The sequence below is a fragment of the Diaphorina citri genome, unplaced genomic scaffold (genome assembly GCF_000475195.1).
Source record: "Diaphorina citri unplaced genomic scaffold, Diaci psyllid genome assembly version 1.1 scaffold875, whole genome shotgun sequence".
NCBI lineage: Eukaryota > Metazoa > Arthropoda > Insecta > Hemiptera > Psyllidae > Diaphorina > Diaphorina citri.
Genome location: NW_007378307.1, coordinates 21,189 through 34,045, shown reverse-complemented (window position 1 = coordinate 34,045; position 12,857 = coordinate 21,189). Strand labels below are relative to the sequence as shown.

The following is a 12,857-nucleotide window of genomic DNA, read 5'->3' as shown; positions in this document are numbered from 1 at the left end:
GGCTGTGTTTTTTTTTGGACAATTTCCCCTTTTTCTCACCCCGTGTCCCCCCCCCCCCTACTCACCTGAGGCCGAGCCAAGCTACTCGTAGACAGGGCCGGGGTGGGCGCCACAGGGGCGTGCGTAGTGGGCAGACTAGCCCAGGGGTCCACTGTCCCGCCTACTGCGCCTAGATTATCCACTTCCAGGAGGTCCAACATGTGAGAAGAACTAGAGGCAGCCCCACTGGCTGACCCTGGCATCCAAGAGAGAAGGAAGGCAGGATAGGAGAAAGCCAGCCGTTCCGAGAACGAACCTTATCCGTTCAGGATAAAATCCTCCCCGGGCGGGAATTGAACCCGTGGCCTAGCGTTTACAAGGCAGACCCTCTACCAACCAAGCTAGCTAACTAGGTTGGCTCCCACGAACAAAAATAATTTGCATTCAAAACTTTCTAAAAAGAAGAGCAACGGAATTTACCTCTGAAAATCTGATATCAATAACACACGACACTCCTCGCGGTAAGGTCTTAGCAGATGAAAAGGAAAGTCTCGCAAGAACATCACACGACTTTTATTATCCCGAAATCGGTTAAATTTTAGGAGGAAAATGAAGATATAAAAAAAATCGAAAAGAGGAGATTATAACGATTGTAAATCTAGTACGAATTAACAATGTCCACGATATTTTATATCTATTGGTTAGCTTTTACTTGGGGGGAAAAATATAAAAAAGGGAAAAAATAATTGTAAATTTGGTAGGACTTTGCCACTCTCAACAATATGAAATCGATTTAAATTTTCGAGTTGAAAAATAGTAGTGGGGAAAAAATCGAAACTCGGAAAAGAAAAATGCTACATATGTAATGAAAATTATTGATCGTAATTTGCCACTTTTACTGATATAAATTCAAACGTACCTACACAATTAACCAAATCAACTGAGAAGTGAAATGGCAATCTCACGTCTAGACATTTTCTAAGAAATCGGTCAGCGTAGGGAAAAGAACCTTTATCACACAGCAGTGTCTAAAAATAAAAGTCTAATCTACATAGGTAAATAAATTTAATATTAATTACAGGGTGGAAAGAAATACCTAATTACCTACTAAACAGAATATTTTCTTGCCCAGCCTAGTTAGCTTGGTTGGTAGCGCGTCTGCCTTGTAAGCGCTAGGCCGCGGGTTAGATTCCCGCCCGGGGCGATTTTTATCCTGATTGGATAATGTTCGTTCTCGGAACGGCTGGCTTTCTCCTATCCTGTCTTCCTTCTCTCTTCGATTTCGGAACGATAAGACCTTAGCAGTTACAGTTCCGTCTATCAAACCTCTTCAAAAAAATAAATAATATTAATAGCTCACCCCTAAAGCGGATTAAAAAAAAATCAGATTGCTTATTAATCTAAGAATCTAAGAGTTTAAACTCAGATTAAGAGGTTATGAAATTTTTTAAGTCACCCGGTATAAATAGATAAAGAAGGAAGTGTTCAATTCAAAGTACATTTTTTCAAACATTTTGACCTGCCATTTTGTTTACCATTGAATTCACTCAAAATGATTCATCAAACCAGAAGATGGATATCAGTGGTCACTGCGCTCGCCTTGCACGCGGGAGACCCGGGTTCGATTCCCGGCGGGGTCAAGAAATTTGTATCATGCAAATGATTGATTCCGTGACTGGCCGTTACGGGGCCCACTCAGCCTCGTGAGGAAAATGAGTAGCTATGTAATATAAATGCGCATAGCGACCGGTGCCAGCGTGGTAGGTAGTTGGGAGCTGGATTATTGCGATATAAATGTATTTGGAAAAATCCTACAATGCTGCAGTGAGCACCAAAGTTGTGAATATAGTAACACAAAGAAAAGACATTTAAAAGAAGAGAAACGAATTTCAGGGGGGGACTCACCAGTTTTCTGCGCCTGCATGACAGGCAGGGCCGGCACAGCAGGCGGGGCCGTTATCAGGTTGTCCAAGTTGACCAGGGCCGAGTTCTCGCCTAGGAAGGACTGGGGGGTCTTCTTCACGGGTTGCAGGGGCGTGGACGAGGGGTTGGTGAGGAGGGTGGAGCGTAGGTCCTCCGTGATGGTGGACACGTCGAATGGGTCCGCCCCTGGAGCACCTCCTGGTCAGGGGGAAGAAGAAAAAGGTCGGATAAATTTGTTAAATACTGGTACAACCGTCCTTTGAACGAGACCAAGCATAACTTTGAAGCGCCGAGATTATGATTCAGGATTTAATGTGATAAAAGGAGGGTGGAGCGTAGGTCCTCCGTGATGGTGGACACGTCGAATGGGTCCGCCCCTGGAGCACCTCCTGGTCAGGGGGAAGAAGAAATAGGTTGGATAAATTTGTTAAATACTGGTACAACCGTCCTTTGTACGAGACCAAGCATAACTTTGAAGCGCCGAGATTGTGATTCAGGATTTAATGTGATAACCAAGTCTTTCATTTACTCAATCATCATATTTATCATCGCTCGTTTCTTTGACTTGTAATGCCGCCACTGGTCGCTACTCGATTAAAGTGGCTACTCACTTGTCCTCACGAGGCTGAGTGCACCCCGAACTCCAAGCACAGAGCCGAAAAAACTTCAACCACGCCGGGAATCGAACCCGGGACCTCCGGAGTGCAAGCCTAGTGTGATACCAGCGAAATTTTTGAACATTTTGGTCTAAAATCTTCAGAAATTCAGTCTCATCGAAATCCTAATTCTCAGCTCCGCAGGAGAATTTTTTTTAAAAAGCATGAACCATGAACCTGAAGTTTGTCATTATACAGTCTACACATTCACATATCCTGGGAGGATGAAGGTTACCACAAAAAGGGGGAAATGAGCAGCGCCGCAGGCGAAATTTTTGAAAATTGTGAGCTACAATTTATAGAAACCAGAATTAACGAAATTGAAATTTTTATGGCCACAGACGAAAATTTTGGTCTCTAATTTTTAAAAAAACCTTATTGAAAATTGTGAGCTACAATTTATAGAAACCAGAATTAACGAAATTGAAATTTTTATGGCCAAAGGCGAAAATTTTGGTCTCTAATTTAAAAAAAACTTAATTATCAAAAACACAAAATTTGGCGCCGCAGGCGAATTTTTCGAAGATTTTGGTCTACAATAGTAAGAGAAGCAGACTAGATCAAGGTGTAATCTTCAGGGCCGCAGGCGAAACTTTTCAGTAAGTATGTAACCTGTAGCTTGTCATGTGTCAGTTTTTTATGTAATTAAATACGTGCCGCGGGTTAGATTCCCGGTAGGCCGCGGGTTAGATTCCCGCCCGGGGCGATTTTTATCCTGATTGGATAATGTTCGTTTTCGGAAAGGGTTGGCTTTCTCCTATCCTGTCTTCCTTCTCTCTTCGATTTCGGAACGATAAGACCTTAGCAGTTACAGTTCCGACCTTAGCAGTGACCCCTAAAGCGGATTAACCTAAAAAAAATCAGATTGCTTATTAATCTAAGAATCTAAGAGTTTAACCGGGTTTAAACTCAGATTAAGAGGTTATGAAATTTTTTAAGTCACCCGGTATAAATAGATAAAGTAAGGAAGTGTTTAATTCAAAGTACATTTTTTCAAACATTTTGACCTGCCCTTTTGTTTACCATTGAATTCACTCAAAATGATTCATCAAACCAGAAGATGATGATTGTTTTATAGTTATCAATCGAACAATCAATTGATCAATCAATCAAATCATGAATTAGTCACGACTTTTTCTGGATATCACGGTATTACTAAATGCCTCCTTTGCAATCAATGTCCATATGTCAATGATCTTTTTACACTGGTACGAAAACCAGCCGTCCTGAGAACGAACTTCATCATAAAATCGGTCCCCGGGCGGAAATCGAACCCGCGACCTAGTTACTCCCTGTTTAAAGTCCCTCAGCCAGACCAAAAAAATAATAAAAATACTCGAATCGCATCGAATTATGAATCTCTGTGGTAAAGCAGAGAGCTTTTTCACAACTTTGTGGGTATCACGTACGAAAACCAGCCGTCCTGAGAACGAACCTCATCATAAAATCGGTCCCCGGGCGGAAATCGAACCCGCTACCTAGTTACTCCCTGTTTAAAGTCCCTCAGCCAGACCAAAAAATAATAAAAATACTCGAATCGCATCGAATTTTGAACCTCTGTGGTAAAGCAGAAAGCTTTTTCACAACTTTGTAGGTATCACAGTATTACAAGTCTTTCATTTACTCAATCATCATATTTAAGTATCATCGTTCGTTTCTTTTGACTTGTAATGCCGCCACTGGTCGCTACTCGATTAAAGTGGCTACTCACTTGTCCTCACGAGGCTGAGTGCACCCAAAACAGTTTGACAGCGCTACGAAGAGATATTATACGCCACAAGGAATAAGCTTTATGGGCTATTTAGGACTTTAGGCGAGATTTTGAAAATTAGGAATTTCTTCTTCTTCTACTATTTCTAGATCCCGAGATGTATCGATTTAAAAAATACCGGTAAATATTATACCTTGACGTCACGACATACGCTCCCGTACGCGATGACGTCACAACAACTTTCCCATTCTTGCCGCTAATTTTAGTTACCTACCTTATCTGATCCGGTCCTTAATCAAATACTCGAGCAAGCTGAGCGCCTTGTACTATGCCCCCAATTCTTGTCGCCAATTTTAGTTACCTTGTCTGACCTAGTCTTGATCAAATGCGTAAAAATGCCGCCAATTCTAGTTACCTTATCTGATCCGGTCTTAATCAAATACTCTAGCAATGCCTGGGTTAATAGAACCCATAAATGGGATGTATTGTGTCTATCGTCTAAGCTTGAAAACCATGGTATTATTTCATCATTTCATTGGCATTTCTTAAACTTGAACAACATTAAGCAGAAAGGGAACTATCCATAATGGGAATTGACTTGTGGACGGTTCTTTTCTACTGATTGCTGTCCAGAGTTAGACCTGTCAGACTTTTTAGTCTCTTACGGACAGCATAAGTTAGGTATGCCATGAGAAATTTGATAAATTATAAACAGCGTTAGAGAAGAGCCATGCTATGAAATAAGGAACGGACACACTACGGACGTGAAATATATATTATTATAAAGAGGGCGTGTTGCTACTTAAGGATTAAAGGACATACAATTACAGGAGCAAAATTTCATAGGCATGCTATGGGGCTATGAATGTTAATAAATTAAAACTTACGTCACAGCAGGGACATGCTATCGGGTTAGAGACATGCTACAGAATACTATGGGAAGTTGTACCAGATAAGCTGGACAGGAGTCATACAATTACAGGAGCAAAATTTCATAGGCATGCTATGGGGCTATGAATGTTAATAAATTAAAACTTACGTCACAGCAGGGACATGCCATCGGGTTAGAGACATGCTACAGAATACTATGGGAAGTTGTACCAGATAAGCTGGACAGGAGTATTCGTAGCAATGGAACAACTGCTACATTAGACGCTTGTGGCCTGTGTCGTAGCATGCCCATCCTGATACTTATTGGGAAAAATCCTACAATGCTGCAGTGAGCACCAAAGTTGTGACATAATAACACAAAGAAATTGCATTTACATATGATTATGGGGTTAAGAGGGACATGCTACAGCATGCTATGGAGATTTGCACAGAAACATTCTCTGGACCAGAGTTAGAGACCATCTCAAATCGAATATAATATTATAAGTTAGAGCAGAATTATGCTAAGTTAGGGACATGCTACAGGAATGCTATGAAGTTAAGGGATTGAGATATGTATTGGGAAAAATCCTACAATGCTGCAGTGAGCACCAAAGTTGTGACATAATAACACAAAGAAATTGCATTTAAAAATCCTACAATGCTGCAGTGAGCACCAAAGTTGTGACATAATAACACAAGGGATATATTACAGCATATGATTATGGGGTTAAGAGGGACATGCTACAGCATGCTATGGAGATTTGCACAGAAACATGCTCTGGACCAGAGTTAGAGACCATCTCAAATCGAATATAATTATAAGTTAGAGCAGAGTTATGCTAAGTTAGGGACATACTACAGGAATGCTATGAAGTTAAGGGCGTGCTAAGGCATGCTATGGGAGAGACAACTTACTGTGGAGGTTAACGTGGGACTGGATGGGGACAGCACATCCTATGTACACACATACATACATAAGTACATGGGTTAGCTTAAAAGTATACATATGTACACAAAATACAAAGATATAGACATATTATTATACAGTAGAACTTCGATTATTTCAACTCCAAAATCCTTTGTTTTTTCCATCTTTCAAAGAATATCCTATCTTATCTTAAAATAACCAAACGTACATTAAGCAAACGTACATTTGTACAAATAAATGCTTTATTGAATTGAATTGAAATTGAATTGAATATCTTTCTTATCTTTTCCTTTCCTTATCTTATCTCTTATATACCTATCTTATCAGAGTAAAAGATCATAGAAAGTGATCATTTCAACTACCCCCGGTCCCAATTAGTTGAAATAATCGAGGTTCTACTGTACTATGATTAAGGTTGATGGAGTGGTTGGTAGGTTGGTTGTGTGTTTGGTTGGGTAGTTGCAAATGTTAAGGCGGGTTTACACTTTCATCAACACTTCGACAGCCCAAGCGAAAAAGGTGAAGTTAGAGACTATGAGATTATTTGTACAAATAAATGCTTTATTGAATTGAATTGAAATTGAATTGAATATCTTTCTTATCTTTTCCTTTCCTTATCTTATCTCTTATCTACCTATCTTATCAGAGTAAAAGATCATAGAAAATGATCATTTCCACTACCCCCGGTCCCAATTAGTTGAAATAATCGAGGTTCTACTGTACTATGATTAAGGTTGATGGAGTGGTTGGTAGGTTGGTTGTATGTTTGGTTGGGTAGTTGCAAATGTTAAGGCGGGTTTACACTTTCATCAACACATCGACAGCCCAAGCGAAAAAGGTGAAGTTAGAGACTATGAGATTAAACTGATGACACTTTATTGAGCCTATTCAACAATGAATCCAAAATGTGATAACTGTTAACCCAAAGTTTCATGATTATTTATCGAAATAGTTCAACTATGAACCCATTGGTGGGAATGAAAAATGAGTGCATTTTGAACCCCATAATTTGGGTCTGATGCAAACAGGCCTAGTGATGTACCTTCACCAAGTATGTATTGAACAGACAATGAACTATGTATTTAACTATTTACATTCCATTGGTGGGAATGAAAAATGAGTGCATTTTGAACCCCATGATAATTTGGCTCTGACGCAAACAGGCCTAGTGATGTACCTTCACCAAGTGTGTATTGAACAGACAATGAACTATGTATTTAACTATTTACATCCCCTAGCCCACCCAGACTAGTGCCACTGGCATTCGGCAGGTGTTGTCTGGATTGAATAGAATAAAAATAAATTAGAATAGAATAGAATAGTATAGAATAGAATAAAAATAAATTAGAATAGAATAGGTCGAACATGTGAGAAGAACTAGAGGCAGCCCCACTAGCTGACCCCGGCCCACCCAGACTAGTGCCACTGACATTCGGCAGGTGTTGTCTGGAAGAATAGAATAGAATAAGAATAGAATAGAATAAGAACAATATAAAATAGAATATACCTTGTTTACTCGTATACTGATAGGCACACTTTTTTTTCAGTAGTTTCAATAGAGGGAACTGTAAGTGCTAGGGTCTAATCGTCCCGGAATCCAAGAGAGAAGGAAGGCAGGATAGGAGAAAGCCAGCCGTTCCGAGAACGAACCTTATCCGTTCAGGATAAAATCCTCCCCGGGCGGGAATTGAACCCGTGGCCTAGCGTTTACAAGGCAGACCCTCTACCAACCAAGCTAGCTAACTAGGTTGGCTCCCACGAACAAAAATAATTTGCATTCAAAACTTTCTAAAAAGAAGAGCAACGGAATTTACCTCTGAAAATCTGATATCAATAACACACGACACTCCTCGCGGTAAGGTCTTAGCAGATGAAAAGGAAAGTCTCGCAAGAACATCACACGACTTTTATTATCCCGAAATCGGTTAAATTTTAGGAGGAAAATGAAGATATAAAAAAAATCGAAAAGAGGAGATTATAACGATTGTAAATCTAGTACGAATTAACAATGTCCACGATATTTTATATCTATTGGTTAGCTTTTACTTGGGGGGAAAAATATAAAAAAGGGAAAAAATAATTGTAAATTTGGTAGGACTTTGCCACTCTCAACAATATGAAATCGATTTAAATTTTCGAGTTGAAAAATAGTAGTGGGGAAAAAATCGAAACTCGGAAAAGAAAAATGCTACATATGTAATGAAAATTATTGATCGTAATTTGCCACTTTTACTGATATAAATTCAAACGTACCTACACAATTAACCAAATCAACTGAGAAGTGAAATGGCAATCTCACGTCTAGACATTTTCTAAGAAATCGGTCAGCGTAGGGAAAAGAACCTTTATCACAGGAATAAGCTTTATGGGCTATTTAGGACTTTAGGCGAGATTTTGGAAGAACAGAAAAAATGAAGAATTAGGAATTTCTTCTTCTTCTTCTTCTACGATTTCTAGATCCCGAGATGTATCGATTTAAAAAATACCGGTAAATATTATATCTTGACATCACGACATACGCTCCCGTACGCGATGACGTCACAACAACTTTCCCATTTTTGCCGCTAATTTTTTAGTTACGTACCTTATCTGATCCGGTCCTTAATCAAATACTCTAGCAAGCTGAGCGCCTTGTACTATGCCGCCAATTCTTGTCGCCAATTTTAGTTACCTTGTCTGACCTAGTCTTGATCAAATGTGTAAAAATGCCGCCAATTCTAGTTACCTTATCTGATCCGGTCTTAATCAAATACTCTAGCAAGCTGAGGGCCTTGTAGACATGCCGCCAATTCTTGCCGCTATCGTTCAGCCGTTTCCAAATCATGGCCATTATCTCGGTGAACGCCACCACATTGTAGGTGAGGTCCGCTATTTCCGACATCAGAGAAGAACTGGGGCCCCATGGATCGTTCGAGGTGGCCTCACGCACTTTGACCTGAAATGAGAAACACAGTATAAGTTACTTCCTCATTTCTAGAAACAGGGTATACGGAAGTTACTTTTGAATGTAGATAGAGCAATAACTGTTACACTTCACAGGTAGAACTCACAAAGTTACTGAGGCATCCATCCAGAAGTTACTTTTATTTACAATGGGTTTTAGAGAGGGAACTATAAATGCCGGCCAGTCACGCGCAGACAGTCTGACAGACCGCGGCCCACCAGACACCTAGACAGTCGGAACGTGTGTGGCGGAAAAAGCGTCAGACCGCGGTCTGTTAGATGATCTGAGCGTGCATGGCCGGCATAAAAACGGAGGTACTAGGGTTCTAGGGTACCATCACGTGACGTGATAGTAGTGTGACCGTGTTTCTACCTTTATCGTCCCGAAATCAAAGAATGCGGACAGGATAGAAGAACAACACAATATGCAAAAATGCACTACGCACTTTGACCTGAAATGAGAAACACAGTATAAGTTACTTCCTCATTTCTAGAAACACGGTATATGGAAGTTACTTTTATTTACAATGGGTTTTAGAGAGGGAACTATAAATGCCGGCCAGTCACGCGCAGACAGTCTGGCGGAAAAAGCGTCAGACGATCTGAGCGTGAATGGCCGGCATAAAAACGGAGGTACTAGGGTACCAACCATCACGTGACGTGATAGTAGTGTGACCGTGTTTCTACCTTTATCGTCCCGTAATCAAAGAATGAGGACAGGATAGAAGAACGACACAATATGCAAAAATGCACTGAACGACACAATATGCAAAAATGCACTGAACGACACAATATGCAAAAATGCACTGAACGACACAATATGCAAAAATGCACTTCCGTACAGCCAGAATCAAATACGATTGATTCTGTCCAACTAACTTGGCTGGAACATTACTGAACGCCAGTGGTCTCGAACCCACGCTCTCCTGTTTACTTACCAGGACTTTAACCATTGTGCTACCAAGACACCAACGTCATTGACCCTAGATAGTTACAAACCAATCAACTTAACTCCTTATCTACTAGGCACTCTTCTTTAAAGTTATGAAATAGGTAACTACAAAACTTATATGAACGCCAGTGGTCTCGAACCCACGCTCTCCTGTTTACCAGGACTTTAACCATTGTGCTACCAAGACACCAACGTCATTGACCCTACTTAGTTACAAACCAATCAACTTAACTCCTTATCTACTAGGCACTCTTCTTTAATCTCTTTCCAATCTTTCTGCCTAGTTACATAATATCAGTCGCGCTAGAGCAGGAAAAATGAGGACCAACGGAATTTTTCTTTTTCTTCTACGACTTCTAGATACCTGTAATTAATATTAAATTTATTTACCTATGTAGATTAGACTTTTATTTTTAGACACTGCTGGGTGATAAAGGTTCTTTTCCCTACGTTGACCGATTTCTTAGAAAATGTCTAGACGTGAGATTGCCTTTTCACTTCTCAGTTGATTGTGTTAAATGTGTAGGTACGTTTGAATTTATATCAGTAAAATTGGCAAATTACAATAAATAATTTTCATTAGGCACATAGCATTTTTCTTTTCCGAGTTTCGATTTTTTCCCCACTACTATTTTCCAAGTCGAAATTTAACTCGATTTCATATTGTTGAGAGTGGCAAATTCCTACCAAATTTACAATTATTTTTTCCCTTTTTTATATTTTTCCCCCCAAGTAAAAGCTAACCAATAGATTTAAAATATCGTGGAAGTTGTTAATTCGTACTAGATTTACAATCGTTATATCTCCTCTTTTCGATTTTTTTTTATATGTCTTCATTTTCCTCCTAAAATTTAACCGATTTCGGGATAATAAAAAAAATGTCGACTCCACCAAGGATCGAACCCGGGACCTCCGGAATGCAACCTACTCGGCCACGGAGGCTGCTGACTTGAGTAGACAATAGTCAAAACAATAACAATAGAAGAACAGACAGGGGGGTCAATAACCGAACATTACACTCTGATTCTGATATCAACAAGGCTTGTAAGATACCAAGACATCACTGTTATCTCAATCAGACGTACAATACATCAATGTTATTTCGAATATGTTTCTTTGATAGAGATTTAACGTCACTTGATAGAAGGAACTGTAACTGCTAGGGTCTTATCGTCCCGAAATCGAAGGAAGACAGGATAGGAGCCAGCCCCTCCAAGAAAAAATCCTATTCCTTCAGGATAAAATCCCCCCCCCCTCCCCGGCCGGGAATCGAACCTGCGACCTATTCTCAAAGGTGACTTACCTGAGCAATCAATCAATCTTATTTGTGATAAAGCAGAACTTTTTCACAATTTTTGTGGATATCACAGCCAGCCTCCTTTGCAATCAATTTCCATACTTCAATAATCTTTTTACACTGGTGATGCCGCCACTGGTCGCTACTGGATTAAAGTAGCTACTCAATTGTCCTCATGAGGCTAAGTGCACCCCGAACTCTAAGCACAGAGCCGAAAAAACTTCGACCGCGCCGGGAATCGAACCCGGGACCTCCGGCGTGTAAGCCTAGTGACTTACCTGGGCGACCACGCCGGGAATCGACCCCGGAACGTCCGGCGTGCAAGCCTAGTGACTTACCTGAGCATCTGAATAGTTGTGGGCCAAGTTCTTGATGTTTCGCCTCAGTCCAGCTACCCCCTCCTGGATGTCTTCTCTCTGTCTACGCATCTGAAACACCCAACCAAACCAGAAGTTGTATTACATCTCTTATTCTCTACTTAGAGGAAATATATCATATGGGTTGTGAAATGAAATAACATATGGAACTTCACAAAGTTATTGAGTCTTCCATCAAGATATATCATAAAATGGAGTTAAAAATAATTTAAGAGATTCTAAAAGATTATTGTACGGTCCATCGCGTCGGTCTAAAACTAAAAATAGAGGGCTATTTTTAGGGGAAACTATATTTTTAGCGGAGTCTGAATGAGGTCTACAGTTTTTTTGTGTTTAACCTAACTCTACAATAACAATGGTCACTGCTCATTTCTGACAGCTCCTTTTTGTGTTTAACCTAACCCTACGATAACATTGGTCACTGCTCATTTCTGACAGCTCCTTTTTGTGTTTAACCTAACCCTACAATAACATTGGTCACTGCTCATTTCTGACAGCTCCTTTTCGTGTTTAATTTAACTCTACAATAACATTGGTCACTGCTCATTTCTGACAGCTCCTTTTTGTGTTTAACCTAACCCTTTCCCGAAGTCATAACAGAAAAGTTCTTTGCGTAAAAGATTTCCAGGTAAGAGCACCTAGTTGCGTATCAACCCAGAATATGAACCCTCTGCAACCTTTGACGCAAGTGGTATATAGCTGTTTATATGTTTATGTGGCATAAAATTACGCAAGTAGTAAGCACCGATGAGGACTGTAAACAATGGTTAAAAATAATTCTTCGTCTTTTCCCGTGTACATAGTACATACTTACAGACGAGGTTGGTGTTTTTTGTCATCTTATCAATCAGTCCTCACTAGGGTGATTGCTTTGGGCTGACATTTGGTTTTGGCTACAAATTTTACGAGTGGATGCCCTTCGCACTCAACCTTTGCCATTTATTTAGCAAGGGAAATTCAGGCTGTTATATTCCCTGTTTAAATTCCCCCAGCCAGACTAAGCTGGTCTACTCCCTGTTTAATGTCCCCCAGCCAGACAATGGTTAAAAATAATAATAATAATAAAATCCTATATACCTAAGGTGCCACAATTTTTTCCCCACCCCATCCAATTCTTCACCTTTGCTTCCTCTCTTACCGCGCTTCCTTCACTGCCAAATCCGGACGAGGCGGATCGCGCAAATCTTTCTCGCGCCTTCAGCTGTCTGGCGCGCTCGT

At 40.2% G+C, this 12,857-nt stretch overlaps 1 protein-coding gene across 1 annotated transcript in view; it reads right to left on the bottom strand.

The window, feature by feature from the left end:
- LOC103512704 (epsin-1-like) overlaps window positions 1–11,691 on the bottom strand; it is a 14,869-nt gene extending 3,178 nt beyond the window's left edge. The window contains exons 1-5 of the mRNA XM_026826102.1: window positions 11,601–11,691; window positions 8,752–9,005; window positions 7,482–7,516; window positions 1,864–2,100; window positions 66–235 (exon numbers count right to left, since the gene is read on the bottom strand). Of these exons, the coding sequence (XP_026681903.1) occupies window positions 66–235; window positions 1,864–2,100; window positions 7,482–7,516; window positions 8,752–9,005; window positions 11,601–11,690 (786 nt within the window). The 5' untranslated portion in view covers window position 11,691. The remainder of the gene's footprint in view (window positions 1–65; window positions 236–1,863; window positions 2,101–7,481; window positions 7,517–8,751; window positions 9,006–11,600) is intronic.
- Between the last annotated feature and the right edge of the window lie 1,166 nt (window positions 11,692–12,857).